The sequence below is a fragment of the Triturus cristatus genome, chromosome 4_1 (genome assembly GCF_964204655.1).
Source record: "Triturus cristatus chromosome 4_1, aTriCri1.1, whole genome shotgun sequence".
NCBI lineage: Eukaryota > Metazoa > Chordata > Amphibia > Caudata > Salamandridae > Triturus > Triturus cristatus.
Window position 1 is genome coordinate 171,422,204 of NC_140585.1, and position 26,606 is coordinate 171,448,809.

A 26,606-nucleotide genomic window follows, 5' to 3' on the forward strand; every position below is an offset into this window, starting at 1 on the left:
GGATCAGTGGTGAGCACACTCTAAAGTCATGTGCACTTTGCATCTTCCCCACCGGCTGTAATGCACAGCCTGGGTGGAGAACATGCACAGCCTCCCAGTCCCTCTCCAAACCACAGCACTCAGACCAATCACAACGATACTGTAAGGCAGCTTCGTGATTGGTTAGGGGAGTCTGGGAGCATGTATACTTCCTGGTTCCTGCTTCATGCTGTGTTCTGAGAAGCCGAAGAGGACCGAGAGGTGGCGGCCAGCCAGCTGGCCGGCCAGCCTACAGGTAATGAATTTTTTTAATACTTTTAAAAAGATTAATTTACCCCCTCACCTGCCACACCCGTTAAGTTGCGGTCCCCACAGGTGCCGATGCCCCCCACGGGCTGCCACCGACTCAAATTAAACATTGATGTCTCTGAACTTTGTAGAAAGGGACTTCATTTTTATACTTGAAGTCCTATAATATTGAATTGCATATTTATTCGGACTGCAGGCCCAGAGATGTCTTTAAAATAGTGAGAAAATGCGCTCATCCAGATGCTCTCTAAATAGCCGCTGAACCTTCTCCAAAGCTTTGCTCACAGCTATTTGACTTTTTTGACAATAAAATCAGTGGCATTGTAGAGACAATTTCAGGAAATAGTAGCTCTTAAGACTTGCCGGGGGGGGGGGGGGGGGAGAGAGCTGACGCTTACCACCTCTCAAGCTTTATCTCAGTCTCTATCTGAGTTCAGACCCCTTTCATTGTCTGACTCAAACATGCGTTAGGATCCTGCAAATCCGGTTCTCCTGATGATCCGTGCCCACTGCATATTTTGGTGGCCAACTGTAAGATTATTAATCCCATCCTCAACATTCTCCTAAATGGTTCCCTTAGCATGGTCACATTGCCCAGCTGTTGGAAACAGGCAAAACATGTGCCCCTCTTAAAGGAGCCATCAGCAGATAGGTTGGTACTGGCTACTTTTCGTCCCATCTCACTGTTACCGTTCTTTTCTAAGAATCTGGAGAAGTGGGTTAACAAGCAACTCTCTGAAGACCTGGAATAACACCAGTTACTGTACCCTTCCCAGTCTGGTTCCAGACCAGGATTTAGTATAGAATCCCCTTTGGTTGAGGTTTTGGATACCATTAAGATGGCGGTGGACCAGGGCTAGCAAGTGTCATTGCTTCTCCTGCACCTTTCAGTCGCTTTTGATATTGCGTGCCACTCCACCCTACTGCACCGACTAGGAAACATTGGAGTAGGTTGGTCCGCCTTGGACTGGCTTCTCTGCTCTCTTTCTGACCGCAGTCAGGCAGTCTGGATGGCGCCTTACTTGTCAGAACCTAAGTTTTTAGTTTTCGGCATTACCCATGGGTCGGTTCTGAGCCCTACTTTGTTTAGTGTGTACATGACACGACTTGCAGCATGTATCGAATCCTTTGGCGTGCAAATGGTGCCATACGCCGATGACACTCAGATTGTCCTCATGAGGGACAAAAATGCTCCCACTTCCCTAATCAACTGTAAGGTTTGTCTCTCTGCTGTACTTCAACAGACATGCAGGAGCAATTTGCAATATAACACTAGTAAAACCGAGATATTAATGTTCGATTTCCCCCCACCGATATGGGATGTTGGCCTACTCACCTTCCTCCTCCACCTGCCTCTGCTGCAAAGAATCTCAGAGTAAATTCGATAATAAAATCTCTTTGAACGTTCAGGTTAGTGCCGTTGTTGGTGTGTGTTACAACCTTCTGAGATCCTTGAGGAACTTCCTCTGTCTTCTACCGGGCATTATCTGGAAATGATAGTTCATGCCCTTCTCATGTCTCGACTTGTACTACCTTTATACAGGCCTACCAGCACACCGGCTGAAAGACTGCAGGTCATCCAGAATGCGGCAGCTCAGCTTCTTTTAAAAGTGCCTAAAAGAAGCCACATGCAGCAGTATCTTAAGGAGCTACACTGGCTTCCCATCAAAGATAGTCAAGTTTAAGGGTCTAGTCCTGATCCAGAGAGCCTTCTACCACTCCGGGCCTCAGTACCTTATGGAAAGGATTAAGCCTTATCATCCGGCCCGACCTCTGCGCTCTTCTGATGCACTGCTGGAAGTGGAACCGAGGACTGAGAGGAAAACATGGGGCGGTTCGTCTTTTTTGTTCCTTGCAGAAACTACTTGGAACTCTCTCAATAATGCTCAATAATGGACGAATTTTCCTTCAAACGTCACTTGAAGACTTGGCTGTTTGAAAATGCATTTAGATAACCTATTTGTGTATGATTTGTTTACAGGCCCAATAACTGTGCCATTAATATATCCAATAATTGATTGATGTATGTACCACCCTAGTGCCAAAGGAGCTGAAGACCATATGTTACACCAATATACGTTACCAACCTATGGAATGATGGGAGGCCGGGCCTGCACTGTCGCTTTTCAAACTTGTGACCTCCCAGCATGCCACACTTTGGCAGTTGGAAGCGTTCATCTCACTGAGCCATCCTGCTGGCTCTGTTGATTGTTGTATTCTAGAAAAAACTCCTTATCACCAGCTATGTCCTTCTATTCCCTTATCTTCCAAAACTGACAAGGCTTGAAACAAGATGAAGACCAGTATTAAACGCAATATAAACAAGCACTGATAAAGGCAATAAGTGTTTGTTTTTTAAAAGTTGAATTACTGCTTCGTTGATTGCCGAGTTTCTGTATGTGATGGTGAGTGGGTGAATGTCAGAATGAGTCAATGGCTGAATGGATGAGTGAGTGAGTGCATTGATGGATGGATGGATGGATAATTTTGTGACTCGAGGCATTGATAGTGAGCACATAGTTGGATAAGCTGAACAGATGAATGAGGGCACGGCTTGGAAGAATAGGTAGGTGAGTGAGTGGGTTGATGGAATGCTGAATGGGTGAGTGCATAGATGAATGAATTGTTGAGTTTCCAAGTAGAAAATGGATAGTGGCTGAGAGGATAATGGTGTTTTAGGAAGCACTACTGAAACCCATGGAAATGGCATATCACTTGAACAAAAAAAGTGCAAGCTTCCCTCACACACAAACAAGTAACACATGGGCATTTGTGGTGCAAGCGTCCCTCGTACACAGAACAGACACATCAAGGCGCTCGACAGTGGACAATTTTCTCTCTCCTAGAGTAAATACAAGAGTATCATCAGTGGAAGCTTCCAAACCTATTCACATAATGGGCAATCTCATGGAAGGGTGTGCAAGGGTAGAACAAGAACAGAGGGAAGGAAGCAGGGTCCAAGAGGGCATGTGGTAAATATCCTCTCTCCAGAGCTGGCGCATTGGACAGACCGGTGTGGGAGGCTGGGCAAGGTCCAACTGGGTAGGCAGGCTGCCCAGGGTGAGAGCGACACAGAGAAGTATAGGGTTAAGGATGTAGGGAAGAAGTCTAGGGTGGGGATCAGCACAGGGTGCAGGGGGGACCACCACATGGTCGAGAAGGAGCAGCACAGAGTCCAAAGGAGCATGAAGGGGGCTGGGAAAGAAGTACAGAGTCCTTTCGGAAGTACCCTAGAGGCTGGGGAAGCAGCACCCTGTGGGAGAAGGGGGCAGCGCAGGACCCAAGAGTAAAAGATGTCGGGTTCCAGTGGAGATGGAGCAGTAAAGGTTTCAGGAAGAAAAGATGGGAACTACTACGGCCAGTCCGGCCCTGCCTTCCTTGAAAGTTCAATGTTCATGTCACGTGTAGTGTAATTGTGTTCATCCGTTTTTCTGTAGAGGAGACCAAAGAACCCTATAAGATATAAAATAGCCAAAGGACACCCAGCTATTTCCCTCACCTTTGATGGAACAGCACAAAACCTATCATGCGTCTTAACCATTTATTGGAATGTTTTGTGGCGATTCAAAAACGCTGCTGCTAATGTTATAAAAACAAAAAAATGCCTTTTCAATTGAAAGTCTGACCTAACCATAACTACAGGAGGATGAGAGAGAAAGAGAGAGTGGGAGTAAGAGAGAGAGAGAGTGGAATTATGTGGTTTGGTGTAGAATTATGTGGTGTGGAATGGAACTGTGTGGATTTGAATTGTGTGGCATGGAGTTGTGTGGCGCTGAGTGGAATTATGTGGCATGGTGTGTAGTTAATTTATGCAGATTGTTGTTCAGTGACAAAGAGTGGATTTATGTGGGGTGTATGTATGTGGTATTGAGTAGAGTGTAATTAGGTGGAGGTGAATTATGGGGTGTTGAGTGGTATTATATGGAGTGTAAATATGTGTCGTGGTGTTGAACTGTGTGGCGCTGAATTGTGGGGTGTTGAATTGTGTGGCATTGTGTGTAAATATGTGGCATGGTGTGGTATGGAATTATGTGGAGGGGAAATATGTGGGATGGTGTGAAGTGGAATTATATGGAAGTTAATTATGTAGCATGGTTTGGAGTGGTATTATGTGGTGTGGAATTATGTGAGATGTTGCAAAGTTGAATTTTGTGTTTTGGAGTTGAGTGGATGTTTTTGGAGTGTAAATGTGTGGTGTGAAGTGGAATTATGTAGGATGGACTGGAATTATGTGTTGTAGAATTATCTGGAGTTAGATTGTATTGCGTGGAGTGGAATTATATGGTTTGGAGTGGAGTGTAATTATGTTGCGTGGACTGGTATAATGTGTAGTGGAATTAGGTGGCATACAGCAGAGTGGAAATATGTGGAGCTCAATTTATTGGATTGTGGTTATGTGGCATGAAGTGGAATGATGTGGAGTGGAAGTGTGTTCAGTTGACTTGTGTGGTGTGGAATTATGAGATGTTGAAATGTGTTGTGGAATTATGTGGCATGGATTTGTGTGTTGTGGCATTGTGTGTCATTTAATTGTGTGGCGTTAAATTGAATTATGCACAGTTGAATGCTTGTTGTCTACCTACTGTAGTGCTGAGGAAGCAGCCTTCGTGGAGGTGAAATTATGTTGTTTCTATTTTCTGTCCTCTCACCCCTTCATCCCCCCCTCCCCCTCTCCCCCTCTGATTTTGGCTAAAACAGTGTGAATGGCATCCAGGAGCTGTTTCTGCCTCCCTTGCAGGAGCGCTCGAGTCTTGAGATGATTCCAGCTTCAGGCGGTTGGATTGATCAACGCTTTGAGGTTTCACCGTGGGCTCTGCTGGGGGAGGTGGCGCGTTGATTTCAGGCAGCTCAAGGTAAGTCATTTGGGGCTGTGTGGAATGAGGCATTCGTTGTCTCGGGATGCTCTACAGGTAAAGTTAAATGTGCTCGCGCTTTGTTTATACAGGGCTTACGAACCAGTGGGGAACATTTCCACATGCAAACTCTTAAGAGGCCCGGCCTCTGACGACGGAGCCCGCGAATGGCAGCCTATAGAGGGCTGAAGCCCACATATTGAATGCAACAGCCTCTTCGCTGCCTAGCCGAGACCTGAACACCTGTGTGATGTAGCATCTGTTGCCACGCCCTTGAACCTTCATTGGGCTACAAATAGCATGCGCTATTGTTCCTCTTTCATTCAGGGCAGACAGGGTTGTCTGAAGCCTCAAAACAAATTCCTGCAGCAGAACACAAACGCAACAGAGCTATCGGACCGGATGTTTGAAGTGGAACTTTGTTTCCACCTTGGCTGGGTCTGTCTTAAAACCACCTAGTTGGCAGCAAATTTGAATGACGCAAACCTACAAGGTCGCGAAATCTTGAAACACGAAAACGGTGCTTTATAAAAAAAAAGTTTTAAAAAAAACTTTCAAAGAAACAGCAGCATAGCCTTGGGTAACAAAGCGCCAAATCCAGTAAGCGAGAAGGCGGCAGGTTTGCTTCAAGCTAAAAACACTAAAATAACTTTTGACAAGCATCGTGAAAATAAAAGTATGCTGGAAACATAAAACACAGTGGTACCAGCCTCTGAATGTATATGAAGCGTGCATCAACCCCGCAGTCTGATCTACCGATAGGACAGCCTGCTAAATTTAGAGAGCCAAGCCTGCCTGGCAGGGATGTCTGAGCCTTCCGTGACGTCACCTCTGCAGGGGCTCCCCTGAAGGCACTCATCCCTTGCGCACCACGTTTGATGCAATCTCACAGAAAAGTATTTTGTTTGGCAAGAAAAAAACTCCCACAGTGGGAGAGCAGAGAGCTTTCACCCCACATGTGAGGGCCATCGGGAGATTACCATAACCAGTACCATGTCTTGTATGGCGGTCCCTTGCAGGACAAAGAGTGACAGTCAAGCCGCCCTTTCATTGTGACTATAGTGGACGTCAGCTGAGGCTCCAAGTCGAAAACTCTGCTGTCCCCCCATCTGTGAATGGAGCAGAGGAGCCATGAGCCTGATAGGATGGTGCATCCAACACTTCATGTGGGATGCACCGTCACTGAACCACACCACGATATCTTCAGATGGTTAGATTCGGAGGATGCAATAAGTCTGAAGACAATCAGACTAAGCGCCCACCATGGTTATGTTATGGTGCAATTGTATCATGTCTAAGGACGCAGATGTCATTTAAGGTCAAGGCGTCTCGCAAAAGTGACCCAATATTGTCATGCTTCGGGGTCTAACTGGCAGATCAGGATGGATGCTCCGTCAAAATAACTTCCTTTAATATTGACAGCAGTTGTGCAAGGTCCTTGAGGTCTTCCTCTGTAGAGTAAATAAAGGGTTTTAAAAAAATGCAAGAACAAATCCCACAACAGTAGGTTTTACAGTAAACATCCATACCTAGAAGCCACTTGTGAGGAAGAGTGCTCTTCCAAAAGAAGTATTGTGGGAAAAAATATTCTTTAAAAAGATGTTTGCTGCAATATTCCCCCAGTTAAAGTTTTGAGAGTAAGCAATTCATGACAATGCAAAGTTGTGAACTTTTCAAAGTTCACTGGCAAATGTATAGTTGTGCAAACAGCTATTTACAGCTTCCAATACTGGCCATACATGACTTACCGTACCTTGGTCCCCCTACACTCTGCTGCCGTACTATAGATTAAGACGTTCTGCAAATGGAAATTCTGATTCATCGGTGTACGAGGCACTAATAAATTGTTGCCTTCACTCATAAAGACGACACTCTCCTTAAACACTACATTTTGTTCACTGGGGGGTTTGCACCCAGTCCTCACCAGATCATTGGAACCAGATATACCCTCCTCTTATCCCAGATGAACTGGGTGGGTTGAATTAGCTTCCACCTGCAAGAAGTCTAATGCGAATGCTCCCCTAGTGATGCAAATAATTGTACATCAACGACAAAGGAGGGTAAAACATATAATATAAAAACATGTCCCACGCAGTCTAGTCCTAAGCGGTCCGATTGTGCACTTTCTCCTGTAGGCGCCCTGATCAGAGAGTGCCCTTCTGACATGTTCATGGTTGGGTTGATATATGACAGGGATCTCCAACCTTTCTTTTTATTTATAGTGATAACAACTTATCTGCAGGAAACATCATCTAAAGCTACTGCACAAATGATTACAGTTACAATAGTGACCACTGCAAACATGATCCCACTAGTAGCTATTGCATGCAGGATTTATTGCATGCAGGATTAGTAACACAGACCATCTCAGTGCATCAGGCAGGGTCACCAGCAAACTTGTCATGCAAAGTCATATCGATTTCAATTTTGGAGGCCTCTACATGTCATAGCAGTATAAACATAATGCAACTTGACATCTAATAAGCAACATCAGTGACAAGACTCCTCAATGCAGAATTAATAAGCATTTAAATGACAGCCTTAAATATATTTTTTTGCAAACACCAGCTTACACATCTTTTTTAATTTTGGGATCCTACCTAATTCAACCAAACAAAGGTTTTCATTTACTAGGTTGGGCTACACATATGGGACCTACTCACAGGAAGCTGCAGAGCTACAAGTAGCTCCCGGGCTACTTGCTGGAGTAGCCTGGTCTATACTGGTTCCATGCCAATCCTTGGGCACCACAGAGTCATTCTACACCAGAGGGAATAACATTCATACCTTTGCACTTGATGACTACAGAACCTACCCTCTGCTCTTCAATTCTCAACAGATCTACATACCAAGAAACAAATACAGGTCTCAAGCCAAGCATGTCTCTAAACCTTACCCATAGAGTAGACGGTCACCCTTCTTCCACCTCATGGCTGCCAGATAACCAGTGCATGGACCACAGAGGTCTTCACCCATTTGTCACTCCCATTTTATTTTCATCCACTTAAGCTCTTCCATCTGCAACAAGAGCACATGTACTCACTTGGACTCCGGCCCAGTAGGCTGCAGTGTAGAAGACTGATGGGGTGTAGATAAATTCATCACACGATAGCAACAAATACCGTAGACAAATTCCCACTGCGATCTGGAGGCAACCAACGATGACCTGAGTGATCTGACAGAAAACAAAATGTCAGCCAAAGTTTTTATCACCAGACGTAACGCTGTTACAGGAGGTCAAGAAGAAGGTGACAACGTGTGTTTAGACAAACATCTAATATATTTATTTATTTAGTGCTGTACACGCAAGAGGGTTTTAGGAAATACAGCACACGAGTCAGTTCTACACACCAGTGCCTAACACAAAAATGAATGTGTGTCCTCATGTAATGTAACTGGTGCTATGTAAAGCGCTCTGATACCTGATTGGATTCGGGTCAAGTTCGCGCTAAATAAAACTCTGCAAAAAAATAATTCACAATTAGGGTTATATTCACAACTGGAAGATTTACAGATGAGGGAGTCGCAGCAGCAGTTGGCGGGAAGGCGGGCGTGCTTTAGTACGTGTAAGTTACAGGGTACATAAAGTAGAGGTGTTTTCTGAAAACACATGAAAGTATAGACTAAGAATTCAAGTGTTAACAGGTCATAAACTCTTCTGTAAAACTCACTGAAGATAAAAGGTGTCCACAGTGTAGTGAAGAATTTTACGGCCATCCACATAAGACAGTGACACACTGTTGTTGGAAGAAATGTTTTAATAATTAAATGTTTTGCACACCTAACAACAGTAACCTGCAACACACAAATGTGTTCACCGTACACTTTACATGTTCTAATGTAGTTAACATAGGCCTCGTCATAAAATGGTCAATATTTTTTTCCCATGTATTCTTTGTTGTGTATCTTCTTTTTCATTGAAGGAGAGAAGCTGTACCAGGAACCTTGAATGATGTATCTTTTAATTTGCTTTCTCGTGTGAATGTTTAGTTTACGCAATCCTCGAAGTATCTACTAATGTGCTTCTGGGGAGAGGATGTTTTGGAATAAAAGTATCTTCTTATGTGCAGATACTGGAGCTGAAGGACGCTTAGGAGAGATTCTGTTGTATTCTAGCTTGTAAAAATAAAGTGTGCAGCCTAATCAGAATGTACCTTAGCCTGATTGGTTCCCTTCATGGGAACTGTGTGCAGGTGTAGCAAATTGATGGAAATGCACTTTTAAATTAATGCAAAGTGGACTTGCACTCAGATATCTTTACTGCATCTTTAGAGATGATGCCTTTTTGTCTCACCTGAAGGAGTCAGACACTCTTATCTTTCCCACTTGCTTGACAAATGTTTGTTTGGGCCTTTGCTGTGGTTTGGGCACTGAAGAAGCTGAGACATAACCTGTCTGGGACTGACTGTTTTGTTTAGACAGACTACAGGTCCCTCAGGTGGCTGATGCAAATGAGCGGTGAGAATCCAAAGTTGTTGAGATGGCCCATCTGCCTACACATAATGGACTTTAGGGTGGAACATCAACCTGGGTCAGACCACGCAAATGCTGATGGCCTCTCCATGTTCTTCCGCCTTAGTGTAGAGAATTCCCAGTAGATTGGGTAGTTCTCCCCACTTCCAGCTGGGGGTCGTCACATGCCAGACCAATCAGCCTTAGGATTGTCTTCCCTTAAAGTTTTTGTGCCTGCTTGCCTGCAATTTTGCTGAATTATTTATTGTTGGCCTTTGGACTCTGTGCATTTTACCACTGCTAATCAGTGCTTGTGCTCACTCCCCTATACATGGTTTGATTGATATATACTTAATTGGCATATTTAATTTACGTGTAAGTCTCTTGTAGCGTGGTAGACCATATACCCGGAGCCAGTAAATTAAATGCTACCTGTGTGCGTGCAGCAATTATTTTGCCACCCACCTAAGTAGCACCTTAAAACTTGTCCCAGGGCTGCCATTGCAGCATGAATGTAGTGTTGCACTGTCCTGCCAACTTGCCATTTAAAACCCCTGGCCAAGCATTAAGCTCCTCTTTTATTACATATAAGTCACTCCTACGTAGGCCCTAAGTAGCCTATTGGACAGGGTGCTATGTTATTAAAAGGTAGGAAATGTGCTTTTAAGTTTTACATGTCCTGGTGGTGAAAAACTCTCAAATTCGTTTTTCACTACTGTTGAACATGGCCTTTAGGAGGGTATATTAGCCCAACAAGTTTAACTTTTTCCTCCTAGTCCTTTCTGACTCTCTCTGCATGACCTTGGGGCACCTTCTCACTGTAATGCAAGTGTAGGTGCTCACGCTGACCTCGCCCGCATTGACCAGAGAGCTGCATACACAGTAGATTCAGGTGCTGTAACATTGTGCGCCCTGTAAACAGGTACTCCACATAACCGGGGTGGGTGCAGCTCTGGCTAGTAGTGGGACAACGTACTGAGGGTTGCCACCGACCAGACAGCCGGCCAACCATGCATCAGGCTGTGAGTACAGGTCGGTGGTGAGTCATTGTGTCCCTGCATTGGTTGGCATCCCTTTTGCGTCAGCCAGCCCTAAGTGGGGTAGTAGGCTGGTACATATAGATGTTCCCAGCTCAATTAGTAAGAAACCCACCACGAGTGGGAGGGGTGGGGGGGTCTGCCTTGGAGTTTGGCTCTCCCCAGGAGGATACTCCTGGGGTGTTGCCACTTCTCTTATGAGGCCTCAGGGCTCCGAGCACATCCTTACTGGTGAGGTTGTATGGATGTGCACGCGGCTTCCTATCCAGGTTAGGGAGACACACGGACATGGTGTTCTGGAACATAGGCGGGTCTGCAAAGGCAGACCGGGGGAATGTGCATTTACTCCTGTGGAGTGTTGACTAAGCGCCCAGCCTGGGATTTAGGCTTGGGTGTGCGCACCGACACTTGTGCTTTTTCGAATACGAGTCCAGCTTCCAGTTGCAGGCGCGAGGTTGCACCCTGACACCTATAGCAGTGCTGATAGGTGCACGGCTTGCCGAAGCAGGCCAGTGAGTACATCCAGGCTACACCAGTGTTCTAATACCCGGGTCAGGCAAGCCAAGGCAGGCCTGTGTTCGCGTGCTGGCACCTAGGGTGCTAGTGGCAAGGTGCTTAGTCCGCTGTACCAGACCGGGTGTGCACAATGGTATTCATCAAGGGTCTACCCGGGCCCAGCTAGCCGGACCGGGTGGTGGGTGCATGCTTGCTCCTACAGGGGCCAAGGACTAGGTAAACCCAGGGGACCGATCTGTCAGTGCTGACATGTGGGTGTGCGCAAGCATCAAGACTGAATAAACTCAGATTTCAGCCAGAAGTGCAGGCTGCTGTGTGTGTGCATAGGCCCCTTTGGTGCCCATGATCGAGTGTGCTGCCGCCATCGCTGGCAAGTATGCAGACTGACCTATTCCCAATTAAACCCATGTCCAGTCTGTTGTTGCAGACTGGGGTGGGCGCACTTGCACCTTGGGTGTTGGAGTCTATGTGTCCGACCTGCAATTGCAGGTGAGTTTGTGCAATAGTGCACGTGCGCCAAGGTTGTTAGGAATGCCTGTGTATGTTGACTTGTTCTTCCCATAAGTTGACACGGGGAAGGGATTGACATTACTTCAGGCTGCAATAGTGGATTGCAGTGGAGCAACCTTATGATGTTTTATATCAATGGATTCACTGTGCCAAACCCTTTCCAATGGTAAAGGTGATGTTGGCATAACTCGCATAGAAATGGCACGTATGGAATATGGGCATTTGTTTGCTCTCACAATTTCATGTGCCATGGTGCCTGGTTCCAGTGGGGCCGGGGGAGCACATTTGTGCATTTACCAACAAAGTCCATAAATCATGGACATATGATGGTAGTGGCAGTCTTCTGCCATTTGAGGGTCAGATGGAAAAGCTAGGGAGGGCAAGGTTTTTGACACTTGGCCTCTCAGGCAGAATCATGGCCCCACTAAAGATTAAGATCTACATTCCACGGCCCCATGGCAGACATGCCTACAATTTAGGGCAGACATCTGGGGTTTAACGGAAAAGCCCTATGCCAGCCCTTTACTTCAAAGCCACACAACACTATAACTAGGGGTGCCATTCTTCAGCAAAGGGTGTGATACGCTTGCAGTGAAGTGGGACCAGAGAACTGGACTGTGTGGTGCACATTGTCTGGGGACTCTGTTGTGCACATGGAGGATTTATGTCCATGAAGGGGACAAAGGGTCCTCTCAGAGTAGTGGCTGGCCAGGGCTAAGACCTGCTGAAGTGTGATATCCTGAAGTGTGCTCTCCAAGGGTCTGTCGGCGGGCCTCCTGTTCTCTTGGGGATCTCAGGGACATCAAAGATCTCCCACGAGGGACTTACACTATACGAGGGACTTACATATGCAGTGTGCATCGATCATAGTGCCCCACTTCCAGGGAGGGACGGAAGTTGTAACTCATCGCGACTTAGATCTGAAGGGTCTGGTTTGACTCATACCAGCGCGCCCCAGACGCTGTGCCTGGGCACGACCATCATCATTGTGTACCTGCAAGGTGCCTCATCCAATCAAGAGGCTCCCCTGTGTTACTCCCCATTCATCGGTTGTTCTCTTTTCGACCCTCATCGCGGCAGACCAACAGTCCTTTTCTCACCTGGCCCCTCCTGATGACATCTTGGCACCAGGTAGTAGCGAGAGAGATTGACTGGGTCAAAGGAATGTTTCCGAGACAGTTCGGAAGCGGGTCACAAGAATGCGTGACTCCATTCTGTTTTGACACCTGTGGGTGAACTTCCCCAGTGGCTGCTAAACTCCCCTTGTTTACGTCTACCTCTTAATTAAACTTGCTACATATTCTCACCTGCTTCCAGAAGACCCAAACTAAGTGACTTCAGCCACTTGTGGCCTTGTGTCTGGGAGGCACAAATTGTTATTTGCCATCCAGGGGTATAGGACAACTGGGGGTGACCTGAAGGGTGGAAGGAGGCTGGGGCCACGAAGTTTGCACAGTGTGTTATCTGTCGACCCACTAGATATCAGTGGCACCGCAATAGGGTGCTGAGTGCATGGGTGTGCGAGAGCATTCTGTGTGAACTGAGATGGTTACCTGTTGCACTGTAGAGTGGTGCAGAGTGAATGTGTGCGAGAGGGAGTGATAGTGATAGTGATAGAGTGAGGACCGCCTATGATTCAAAACACTGGCTGGCAGTGCTGCGCCATACGTTGATTTGGTGCCGGAAGCACAACACAGCTGACATTGGGATTTCCCACTTGGCTCTGGCCCATAGTGCTGCTAAAAAGTATTCTCGTTGAATGTATTTACATTTTGTGGATATTGTCGTGTCCTGGGGTGTATCATATAACTGTGTGGGACTATGTTATCAGTATTGCCAGGGTGGGCCTGGGATAAGCAGCGTGTCGCACTGTTACGATTAGAAATTGTTCTCCCAGACATACTGTTGATATAATAATCATACTAATAGGGTCTAGTATTGCTAATATTAATTCCAAATGTGTTTTATGCCCACCAGTACCTGAAGTCCATGTTCTAAAGACTGAATATGTTTTACATACCTCTTGTGTGAAGTCTCCTTTGTGGCGCTCATTGTATTTATAGTGAGTGTCTGCTGTGCATATGCTTTACACATTCGCTCTGAATTAAGCCTGACTGCTCAGTGCCAAGCAACCCAAGGGTGAGCACAGGATATAACACATGTGTAATCACCCACCCTTGACAGAAGAGGTAAGTTCTGCTTGGCTCAGGGCATCCCTTCAACCAACCCGAAACTGCCGGTCCCAACAACTACTGTGAGGCCTACCCCTCTCATTGGATAACATTTGGACCTCTTTATTACATTTAATAAGCTGTAACTCCTATTTGAGAGGAGGAAGATCTGTCATATTTAGTACCTATGGAATTGAAAATGCTAAATCCTCTTTAATAGCAAAGTCATATTTATGCTTACAATTTTGAAAATGCCACTTTTAGAAAGTTACCATGTTCCTGCTCTTATCCCTGTGTGCCTGCAGTCTGTCTCTAACTGATTGTATGGGTTGAGTGACACCTGGGCTTTGTGCATTCCCTCTAGACAGCAGCACACACTGGGAGCTCAGGTGTGACTTGATGGGCCTCCTGGGAGGATGGGAGGGAGGATCTGGACACAGTCTCAGGCTTACACCTGAAGAGGCTATGCCCCGTCTCCACACAAAGGGCTGCCTACCCCACTGTTTTAAGTCTGGAGCCGAGGCAGGAAGAGCAGGACCTCTGTACACTTAAAAGACCCTTCTTTGCAGTCTCTCCCACTTCAAAGTCACCAATCAAAAGCCATGGTGTTAATGCACAAAGCAAAAACCAAAGGAAATGATGGACGGAGTGTTGAACATTGCAAGCACTCCCCCCCAGTCAACTGATCTGGGTTTAATCCATCACCGTTCTTTAGCCCACTCTGCCACCCCAGTTCAGACATGGCCATATGCAAATCAGTCTGACCCTGTGCCTCATGGGAACAGTCCAGCCCGAACTGCCAAGCCATGTCTTCCCTGGACCGGGAACAAGCTCCCTAGGACCGGTTTCTGGCATTTCAGCCGTCTTCAGCCAGGCTTGCTTGAATCCAGTGGCAAAGTGAGCAAGGGACTCACGTCTGAGCATACCCTGCCAACTTATGGCGAACAAAGCAAAAACCAAATGAAATGATGGACGGAATGTTGAACATTGCAAGCACTCACCCCCGTCAACTGATCTGGGTTTAATCCATCACCGTTCTTTAGCCCACTCTGCCACCCCAGTTCAGACATGGCCATATGCAAATCAGTCTGATCCTGTGCCTCATGGGAACAGTCCAGCCCGAACAGCCAAGCCATGTCTTCCCTGGACCGGAAACAAGCTTCCTAGGACCGGGTTCTGGCATTTCAGCCGTCTTCAGCCAGGCTTGCTTAAATCCAGTGGCAAAGTGAGCAAGGTACTCACGTCTGAGCATACCCTGCCAACTTATGGCGAACAAAGCAAAAACCAAAGGAAATGATGGACGGAGTGTTGAACATTGCAAGCACTCCCCCCCAGTCAACTGATCTGGGTTTAATCCATCACCGTTCTTTAGCCCACTCTGCCACCCCAGTTCAGACATGGCCATATGCAAATCAGTCTGCAATGTTCAACACTCTGTCCATCATTTCCTTTGTTTTTTGCTTTGTTCGCCATAAGTTGGCAGGGTATGCTCAGACGTGAGTCCCTTGCTCACTTTGCTACTGGATTCAAGCAAGCCTGGCTGAAATGCCAGAAACCGGTCCTAGGAAGCTTGTTTCCGGTCCAGGGAAGACATGGCTTGGCAGTTCGGGCTGGACTGTTCCCATGAGGCACAGGATCAGACTGATTTGCATATGGCCATGTCTGAACTGGGGTGGCAGAGTGGGCTAAAGAACGGTGGTGGATTAAACCCAGATCAGTTGACTGGGGGTGAGTGCTTGCAATGTTCAACACTCCGTCCATCATTTCCTTTGGTTTTGCTTTGTTCGCCATAAGTTGGCAGGGTATGCTCAGACGTGAGTCCCTTGCTCACTTTGCCACTGGATTCAAGCAAGCCTGGCTGAAGACGGCTGAAATGGCAGAAACCGGTCCTAGGAAGCTTGTTTCTGGTCCAGGGAAGACATGGCTTGGCAGTTCGGGCTGGACTGTTCCCATGAGGCACAGGGTCAGACTGATTTGCATATGGCCATGTCTGAACTGGGGTGGCAGAGTGGGCTAAAGAACAGTGGTGGATTAAACCCAGATCAGTTGACTGGGGGGGAGTGCTTGCAATGTTCAACACTCCGTCCATCATTTCCTTTGGTTTTGCTTTGTTCGCCATCAGTTGGCAGGGTATGCTCAGACGTGAGTCCCTTGCTCACTTTGCCACTGGATTCAAGCAAGCCTGGCTGAAGACGGCTGAAATGCCAGAAACCGGTCCTAGGAAGCTAGTTTCCGGTCCAGGGAAGACATGGCTTGGCAGTTCGGGCTGGACTGTTCCCATGAGGCACAGGGTCAGACTGATTTGCATATGGCCATGTCTGAACTGGGGTGGCAGAGTGGGCTAAAGAATGGTGGTGGATTAAACCCAGATTAGTTGACTGGGGTGAGTGCTTGCAATGTTCAACACTCCGTCCATCATTTCCTTTGATTTTTGCTTTGTTCGCCATAAGTTGGCAGGGTATGCTCAGACGTGAGTCCCTTGCTCACTTTGCCACTGGTTTCAAGCAAACCTGGCTGAAGACGGCTGAAATGCCAAAAACCGGTCCTAGGAAGCTTGTTTCCGGTCCAGGGAAGACATGGCTTGGCAGTTCGGGCTGGACTGTTCCCATGAGGCACAGGGTCAGACTGATTTGCATATGGCCATCTCTGAACTGGGGTGGCAGAATGGGCTAAAGAACGGTGGTGGATTAAACCCAGATCAGTTGACTGGGGGGGAGTGCTTGCAATGTTCAACACTCCGTCCATCATTTCCTTTGGTTTTGCTTTGTTCGCCATAAGTTGGCAGGGTATGCTCAGATGTGAGTCCCTTGCTCACTTTGCCACTGGATTCAAGCAAGCCTGGCTGAAGACGGCTGAAATGCCAGAAACCGGTCCTAGGAAGCTTGTTTCCGGTCCAGGGAAACCATGGCTTGGCAGTTTGGGCTGGACTGTTCCCATGAGGCACAGGGTCAGACTGATTTGCATATGGCCATGTCTGAACTGGGTTGGCAGAGTGGGCTAAAGAACGGTGGTGGATTAAACCCAGATCAGTTGACTGGGGGTGAGTGCTTTCAATGTTCAACACTCCGTCCATCATTTCCTTTGGTTTTGCTTTGTTCGCCATAAGTTGGCAGGGTATGCTCAGACATGAGCCCCTTGCTCACTTTGCCACTGGATTCAAGCAAGCCTGGCTGAAAGCGGCTGAAATCCCAGAAAACGGTCCTAGAAAGCTTGTTTCCGGTCCAGGGAAGACATGGCTTGGCAGTTCGGGCTGGACTGTTCCCATGAGGCACAGGGTCAGACTGATTTGCATATGGCCATGTCTGAACTGGGGTGGCAGTGTGGGTTAAAGAACGGTGGTGGATTAAACCCAGATCAGTTGACTGGGGGTGAGTGCTTGCAATGTTCAACACTCCGTCCATCATTTCCTTTGGTTTTGCTTTGTTCGCCATAAGTTGGCAGGGTATGCTCATACGTGAGTCCCTTGCTCACTTTGCCACTGGATTCAAGCAAGCCTGGCTGAAGACGGCTGAAATGCCAGAAACCGGTCCTATGAAGCTTGTTTCCGGTCCAGGGAAGACGTGGCTTGGCAGTTCGGGCTGGACTGTTCCAATGAGGCACAGGGTCAGACTGATTTGCATATGGCCATGTCTGAACTGGGGTGGCAGAGTGGGCTAAAGAACGGTGGTGGATTAAACCCAGATCAATTGACTGGGGGTGAGTGCTTGCAATGTTCAACACTCCGTCCATCATTTCCTTTGGTTTTGCGTTAATGCACAAAGCCCTGCACGGCTCAGGTGCCAGCTATCTGAGAGAGAGGATCCATGATTACGTCTCTGCATGCACCTTGTGTTCCTCTTCTGAACACTTGGCTAAAGTCCCTTGTATTTGCCAGCTAAAAGCAGGCGGCAGATCATTCTCTTATTTAGGGCCGCTAAACTGGAATAAATGTCCCAGGGAACTGTGTTTAACATGGGACCTTCCCGTCTTAAAAAAAAAAGAAACTGAAAACTTGGCTTTTCAAGCAATCTGTATACGTTTTATCTTTGTCTTAGCGCCGGGAAATTCTTGGGAGGGTGAAAAGGACTCGACCTGCATTACTCGCTCCCAGAACCCAGAGTGATTCAAAGGGCTAGTTGATCTGAAGTCTCAGGGACATAAAATAGTTCCTACCACCCTGCTCCTGCACTTGGACTCTGCCATCTGTGAGTCTGCCCTGTAAAGTGCTGCCACCCCAGTTTTAGTCCCTTGGAGTGGGCTTAAGGTGTGTGCTCCAGCAGGAACTGATGCATGCTCTGCTGGGGAAACAGAATTGACGCATCACCGCTGTTGTTGGAACGGAATTGGCGCATAGTCTTTGGAACTGATGGTTCTCCTGCTGTGGGAGCAGAATTGATGCATTGCTGCTGTTGTGGCCAAAGAACCAGCGCATCGCCTTCGTAACTGCTGCATTTCAGAACTGACACATCGCCGCTGCTGTGTGGAGAAACTTGACGCATCACCTCTACTGCATGGTGAAAATCAATGCATCCCCTCTGCTACAGGATCGACACCGACACATCGCTTTGGCTGCCCCACGCATATTCATCGACGCAAGCAGGATTAAGTTACTTTTATTCAGCGGGCCTCACTGGGTCCCCTGTATCTGGCCCACTCTCCATCATGGTTCGTCTGAACTTTTGACTTTGTCCCGGTCTGGCGCAACCAGATATAACAAGTAAGCGCTTATTGCTTCTAAGCACTATTTTTCTCTTTATTCTTTTAAAATTCATATATCAAGTTCTACTTTTTGTATTCTGGTCTTTTTTTCTTATTTTATTTGTTAAGTTAACAGCTATTTAGTCCAACCTGGTGTGGAATCTTTTTGTGTGGTGTTTTCACTGTCTGAAGTGTTGCACAAATACTTTACACATTGCCTCCTAAGTTAAGCCTGACTGCTCTGTGCCAAGCTACCAGAGGGTGAGCACAGGTTAATTTAGGGTGTGTTTGTGACTTACCCTGACTATTATTGTGGTTACCAGGAACCCAATTTCTAACATTCACCTTTTGCAGGACCCTATATTTTTACTAGTTTGAGAACTCTCTGCACTTTAACCCGGCTAACCACCACTAAAGATAAACATGGTTGAATTAGCATATTCCTAATTGGCATTATTAACTTATTTATAAATCCCTAAAAATGTACCCTGGCCAGTAAGTTAAATGTCACCAGTGGACTACAGCACCTATTGCTCCATCTAGTACAGTGACTGTGTAAAACATGGATTCAGGCCTACCATTGTAAGCTGACTGTGGCAGTTTCTGCACTGCAATTCGCTCTGTCAAAAAAAAAACCTTTCAATTGGTCAAAACATCCAGCTTAAATACCAATTAATTGTCCCTATGTAGGCCTTAGAGCCCACAAGACAGGGTGCATGATATTTAAAAGAAGGGCATGCACAAATGTAATGTAAAAATGCCATTATAGTGACTAGCACTCAAAAGCTCTTTTTCACTGTCACAGACCTAGCTGTTCTATGTAAAAAACCAGAGTGCAGATTAAAATTCTAATAGTGTATCTTGAGAATGGGCCTAGCTAGAAAATAATTAAACAGCCATTTTTAATAGTTGTTAAAATCAAATTCAATGGTGAAATCAAATTTGTTTTAAAAATGTTAAGGAAAAGTAACTTTTAGAAAGTAGCCTTTTTCCTGCCTATACTTTGCCAATGTTTCTTGTTTTAGCAACCTAATGGCTGATGCAGCAAATTGTCTGTGGCATTGCTTCCTCAAAGTCTGCATAGCCTGGATTTCTTACTAAAGTCTATTGAAAGAGTTGTATAACTATTTCTATAAAAGGGTGCTTTAACGGCAAAAAGGGTTTAGATAAAGGTAGTTAGGTGATTGCTTTAGTTCAAATTTGGCTATTGTAATAATAGTATGATTTTTATGATGCGCTAAGTTAGCACTGTTTTACAGCTTCATAGCATCACAGCAGCCACACTACCCACTGACCTATTTCACTACTTAATATGCTTAGTCGTATCTGCTGTGTCCCACATCTGGTGGAGGGGTGAGGGGGTTGTGGTGTGTCACGTGTTGCAATCTAGGGTGAATCTGGTGAATTGCTGACTTTGGGAAGTAGGAAGAGATCACTGTGTTTCAAAGAGCCTCGCTCACATGACTCACACAGCAAGGGCCTTTACCCACTCAGCTTTCATAACCGTTTATTTGCTCTTCTATACTGTATTGGTGGGGCCAGCGCCTTGAAATTTGGATGAGTTATTGGTTTGCCAAGAGGCACCTGTGGGCAAGAGGAGATGATGTCTTAGGGGAAAGCGAGGCCTATGTAGGGTATTGGGCAAAGAACGGGGTAGCACAATTTTCAGCTGGTCCTTTAGCGTTTGCCAGGACACTTATAACAGTATCAAAGAGTTATTTTGAAACTATTTGAGTCATGACAGGCCACTGTAAGGCAGTGCTGCTCATAATTTTTGTTATCCCTTTGGGCAGGCTTTGCCTCTCACAGGACGGTACAGAGGATTTTAGTTTAACACCATACATGGGGATCAAGGCCATGGGGGCGGTTGAGATTCTGAGGTTTTCATTATAGCCTGTGGCGCCAGGGGTAATCTTGACCCTGCAACGTTGCAAATCATTTTCGTAAGTTCCAGTGGGTAGGCCAAGACCCTACAGGGCAGTAAAGATTTTAAACTAATAATCAGAAAATATCTTTTTTGGCTGCACCTGTGAAAGAATTGTTCTAACGGTGTTTTGGCCTCACTCCCTCACATTTAAAGATGCTGCATTTGTCAATTGTGGAAACTGAGGAGCATATTTACAAGAAAATGTTGGAGGGCAGAGCTGCGCCAAATTAGTTGTGCCGAGCTCCAACATTTCCAAAACGCAGGGATGTGCTGTATTTACAACAATACAGCGCACCCCTGTGTTTTCCCTAGCAATGGCACTAAAAGTATCTGCCTCGTGCCAATGCAGGCACCCTTGCATCAAAGTGCACATAAACAATCAATAATGGCCATTTCTTACTTCTAATAAGAATGCAGCACACATAAAAGTAGTTAAATCGCCATTATTTAATGATTCCTGCACATAAACCATCATTAACAGCCTTTTGCTCTTTTTATGTGAGCTGCATAATTCAGTACACATAGAAAAGGCAAAAACGAAGAGAACTAAAAGTGTTTCTCCTCGTTTTGCCATTCGAACGCCTGCTATTGCATGGCCTTAGTTTTTGGAGCTGCCTCAGATTTACGCATCCTTGCAAATCTGGGGCAGCGTCAAAAAGCAATGGGTGTTGCGGTGGAATGGCCACAGCAACACCCATTTCACACACCTTTCATGCAAAGTGATGCATGTAAAGGGGCTGTATTTAAAAGCTGGCGTTAGGCCACAAGAAGTGGCTTAACGCCGCTTTGAAAATATGGAGAAGGTCATAGCGCCACCAGAGCATCTCTAAACGTGACTTTGGGGTGGCACTATCCCCTTGTAAATATACCTCAGAGTTACTCTAGACCAGCAAGATAAATTTAATACAGGCTGCCCTGTTTTTATATTGGTCGGCCAATGCCTGAGGGCCTTCAGATCTCCACCACCAAACCCGGGGTTACTGTCACGGGGGTGGGTGTGTCTGAATTAATTATCATTGGTGACTACTTTGAGGGAAATGTAGTTGTTTTCTGCTTCTTGGTAAGAAAATTCCAGTTCTTTAGTAGTGTGGCTAAAGCATGTCATTATGTTTGCGCCTGTGGTCAGCAACAGCATACAATCCTGTCCAGGAGCACCCAGGGCTTTTAAATAGTGCTACTCAAGAGCTGGGAACAATTTTGTCACCAACAATTTTAAATTATGGGTAAGCTCCAGCCTTCTTTGGCAGGCCAAATTATTGTGCTAGCGTCTCTTTGGATTCTGTTGATCCATAAACATTTGGCCATTTTCTGCAGTATCTATGATATTGTTTCCTCGGGGAACCAGGGCAGGGTTTGTGAGATGTAAAGTAAATGTGGCAGAAAATTCAATTTGATTCTTATAATTCTCCCTATGCAAGAAACCTCCAACTTGCCCCATCTGCAAAATCCACTTATATAATGTTTCTATCTTGCACGAATGGGTGAGGAGCATTGCATTTGTATAGGTCGAGAATGGAGCTAGAGATGTTACTCCCCAAATATTTTATGTGCCTCTTTGTCCAAGTCAAGCCCTGTCTCTTAAGGAGGTCTTTGAAAACTGACTGTGGGTCAGCACTACCCATGCCTTGGGATTTCCAGTGCTTAATTAGAGCCGGTGGTTTCTGGTGCTCAGCGCCGGTACTTAATTGTTAACACCAGTCCTTATTACTGTTGCCACCTGGGGGCGCTGTTTGTGTGACCTGTTTATTAAATCAATATACATAAAAAACTAATATCTGCTGCAAAAGCAATTCTCACAGCTTTGGGGCCTCGAATAGTCTGAATTGTCACACTTGTAGGAGTGTGATGGGCAGTAGTTGTGTTGGTACTGTCATTGGCACCACTGGCAGTGGCAATTGCTGGTACAAGCTGAGGTGGCCTCCTGACGTAAGCTCTGGCACTTATGTGTTTTACAAATTAAGCACTGGGTATTTCACATAACTAATCTGAAATCCTGATATTTCCTTGAAGTCCTCTAGTCCCTCAGGATGGCCGGGTTTGGTTGGTCAGACTTCATTTGGAAACAGGCAACTTTGTCCACAAAAAGTGCTAATTTGTCCCTATCCCTTTCAATTGTAATGACCACAGTATCTGGATTGCAGGTTATTTCATATGTTAATGGCTCCATTGAGTGGGCAAATATGAATGAAGATGGGGATCCCTGCCTGGTCCTTCTCATCAGGGGGACTGGAGTTAATACTTCCCTATTAATCTTGATTCTAGCTTTGGGGGATGTATAGCCTGCGGCGACAGGAGTGATCATGTTACGACTTAATTCGGTTTTCACTAAGGCTTTCGATGGGTACCGCCAGGCTATCCTGGCAAACGTTTTCCCCACAACTTTGATGGTGGTTCCTGTAAATGGCAGAAGTGTCCATCGGGCTGACGAACATTTCTAAACTTGGCAAATGGGTACTCCGTCAGGCTGATGGAGAAATGTACTCTGCCCTGATGGAGTATAATTCGTCCACCAAGATATAAATCAGCTTTAAAGTCCCTCAATGTGTAGGAACACTATGTTTAGAGGATTCATGAGATATCTTAAACAGTGATTTGTTTTCCCTATGATGGTGAAATAAGCAATCAACATCTTTTGTTCTATAATTGCAAAGTGATATCTATATAGATATTGATATATATACATCTCTCTTTAATTAATATCAACACTTAGATGATAATTTTCAGAAGAAAAGCACCAATAATATAACATTTTCTGACATCATTTGCTATGGGATGAGTTACTCTTCTTGTGCAATGGGTACACCATGCCAGCTGTGATCTTTTCACGGGTCCTTATTACCTATGGACACCTAAAGCTCACACCTTTTTACATGTCGATTTCTGTTTCTGGAAGTGAGGCCCATCAACCCCTTCACTTTTCCACTCCAGGCTTTGGAACCCAGAACAATACCCAGTGGAGGCCCCACATTTTCTCTGGGTCCTTTCCTGCCGACTCGGGACGTCAATCTCTCTCAGGACCCTACGTTACGTACAGGAGGAAGGCCGGCAGAGGCTCCTGTCTACCTACCATTTACTTTCCAGTTATTTACCTGTTGTCAGTCCAATGTACAAATCCCAAAGTGACCAGTGCTGTGTGAGAGCCCCTGGACCTGATCCTAAAATTGTCAGTGCACTGTATATGGACTCCTGTTTATTGTGGTGCTTCTGCCAGTTCCTCCAAAGAGAAGGCCAATAGGCTACAGACTGCTGAAAAATCTGGAGGAAAAGCTTGTTCTACCTAGACCTAGACTAGACTGGGATACCAGACCAAAAATGAGATTTCAACTAGTGAGCATATTAGTTTTAAGAATTTTTCACACTTCATTAGGTCTCGGCTAGCGATGGCTGCGCTTGCGCAGTCTCGCTCGCGAGAGATAATGACTTGGGAGAAGAGGGGCTTGAACCCGCCCCTCTTCTCCCCTGTTCTCCATTGGCTGGCCTAGTAAATGCTGGCCAGCCATTGGAGAAGAGGTCCCGTCACTCCAATCATGCCCCGTCCTTTTCGGATCGGGGGGCGTGTTTTTTGCGAAAAGTCTCAGGGAGGAGACAACAGCAAAACACGCCCCCGAATCCGAAAAGGACGGTGCCTTTCTCCGAGGCATTTCTGCTCTGCCTCGGAGAAAGGCAGTCGTGTGCTCGTCCGCTCCCCCTTCGTCCGGTTGCTGCTCTGGTCTCCTCACCTCTCCAAGGGTCTTCTTGTTACATTAGCCACTGGCAACGGGACGGTTATTCCAAGTTTTAGCAAATGGCTGTTCTGCGTACACCATTTTCCAATCGTTACGCAGCGCAGCTTCTGTAATCTTCGGTGCCGCCCTCACATTCTAGCCTGCGCAGACGCTCACGCTTCAATCCACACCTTCGAATGAGCACGGACGGTTGGGCCCGCTTTGCAGATAAGCCGGATTTGGCTTTCTGCGTCGTCTCTGCGTTTTCATCACAATATCCCCAGTGCGCTTTTTACCCGAGCGAAGGCGCTCCTACGAGTTTCCAGACAATAGCAGCCTGCCATTACTCAAGAAAAATACGACCTGTTTCTTTCAGCCCTGATTAAACCTCGAGTAAAGCCGCTTTTGTTAGACAGTTCCAAGGGAGCGATTACGCTAAATTCCCTTTTCTCAACAAACCGGCGGAAATCTGCAGTAAAAGTACTTTTTTGTTTCAAATTCCCTCAGTTGGTTGATTTGCTGGAAGATGTATTCAACAGAATCAAACGTTTCAGACTCCCACGCAGGAAAAAAGCAGCCAGCCATGGCCCGTATCTTCCGAGGCAGGCATCTGCCATATTTAAACACCAATTGTGAGGTAAACTCGTGCAAGCGTTGGTATACTTGGGAAGCAAGGATTCTCTCCCCACTCAACGACCCCCGCTTAGTTGAGCTCTGTTTTGGAACACGAGTAGTGCCGGGAAAGCCAAAAGCCATTCCATGTACAGTGCGATCTTGCACGTGGTGTTACCCTGTGCGGAACTGTGAGCGTTAACCATTTTCTTATCTGTAAATTTTTCCCAAAAAATGCCAACTTTCACAGTGTGTAGAAATTCTTATCTAAAAGAGTTCCTTGTTCAGAAAATTGCAACAGTTCTATATAAGACTATCATATTCTGCTTAGACGATTGGTACAGTTTGTATGCCTTAAGCCTGTTTACCACTGGCCTCTAGACATGGGGAAACAGCCTTCACTACGATGTTTTCACCTCGTTGTGCCTTTACCATGCATTTTTTGGCGCACATGTTTTTACCGCAAATATGTTTTTAAAAAGCATGCCAATACCACGCATTTAAGGTAAGTTGGAAGAGTGGGGGGTCTCCCCCCCACAAATACATCGTTTTTAAATCTAAAAACAATGTGTGGTATTGGCATGCGTTTTAAATACATATTCGCGGTAAAAACATGCGCTCAAAAAAATGCGTGTCAAAGGCATGCAAAGTAATTGCATGCGTTGTACCGTCGAACAACCCTAGACATGTATATATAAGATCATAGCAACTCACTGAGAGAGACTCCTGATGAAGAGTTATCTTACTCAAAATGGATTGAGGCAAACACAATGTACCAATGAACTAAATGGAATATGGTGGTCTGATATGGAAGTGTTGCAAAAGTACCTCTATTAGATTTTTTTCCCCAATTTTTGCTATAAATTAGCAAATTAAAAAAATAATGCTACATGCATATAAATGTAAACAAGCATTTACAATGCAATGGTCTCGGCATTGGTAAAGTTAGAGCTATTGGCATTGCTCATGACAATGCCGTTTCTTTAAATCTTTTAAAAACACAAACATAAACAAAAATAATGTCATGAGCAATGCCAATAGCTCTAACTTTACCAATGCCGAGACCATTGCATTGTAAATGCTTGTTTTTAAGTTTGGAGTAGCTAACATAGATCTGTATCTGATTTTCAAGATGTCCAGCTCAGATAAATTTACATATCAGCAGTTTCCATGGAACTCATTTCCAGAATCCGCAGTGAGCACACAAACCTATCGCTGGGCTAGCGCCTAGAACAATGGTGAGGGTGTTAGTATCAGCAACACTAGGTGATCTCTCTGTTCTACTTGTGACTCAGTGGTTCTGGCTGGTACTTACCCCCACGGACTTTGGCTCTCCCTGGTAAAAGTGCTGCAGAGCCAGGGGCAGTGACTGTTTCCAAGCCATAGGAGTGGGGAGGCCGGGGGGACCTGCAGAGGGTAGAGTCAAAAACAAAAGGCATTATTAGGAGAAAAAAGTACATCTGAGTTTATTTCACCAGATACAAAGGGAAGCCTGAGATCTGACTACGACCTGTGACCAATAGGGTGGCAGTAGTACCATTCAACCATCTTTTCACAGACAGAAGAGCTAGAAACCATGGGGCAGATTTACAATAATATCAGCAGGGATGCGCCAGTTATGTTGCGTCACGGCAGACACCTCTTGCGCCACCATGGATGCGCCGCATTTACAATGCGGTGCACCATGGAGCAAGAATAGACAGATGCGTGACGTATCTGCTGCCGTAAAGGTGACGCATTGCTAGAGTCGCGACGCAGCTCCAGCAAGGCTCGGGGTGCCTCTGTGCCTAACATGCTGCGTCAATCCTTACGCCTGCTTCAAGCAGGCACAGGGTTTTGACGCAGCATGGCCGTAAAAG

At 46.0% G+C, this 26,606-nt stretch overlaps 1 protein-coding gene across 1 annotated transcript in view; it reads right to left on the reverse strand.

Annotated features, from left to right (window-relative positions):
• The window catches only part of LOC146853826 (uncharacterized), a 75,484-nt gene extending 49,327 nt beyond the window's left edge, over positions 1-26,157 (reverse strand). Inside the window, exons 1-2 of the mRNA XM_085650929.1 lie at positions 26,063-26,157; positions 8,185-8,316 (exon numbers count right to left, since the gene is read on the reverse strand). Of these exons, the coding sequence (XP_085507055.1) occupies positions 8,185-8,316; positions 26,063-26,131 (201 nt within the window). The 5' untranslated portion in view covers positions 26,132-26,157. The remainder of the gene's footprint in view (positions 1-8,184; positions 8,317-26,062) is intronic.
• Positions 26,158-26,606: the final 449 nt, after the last annotated feature.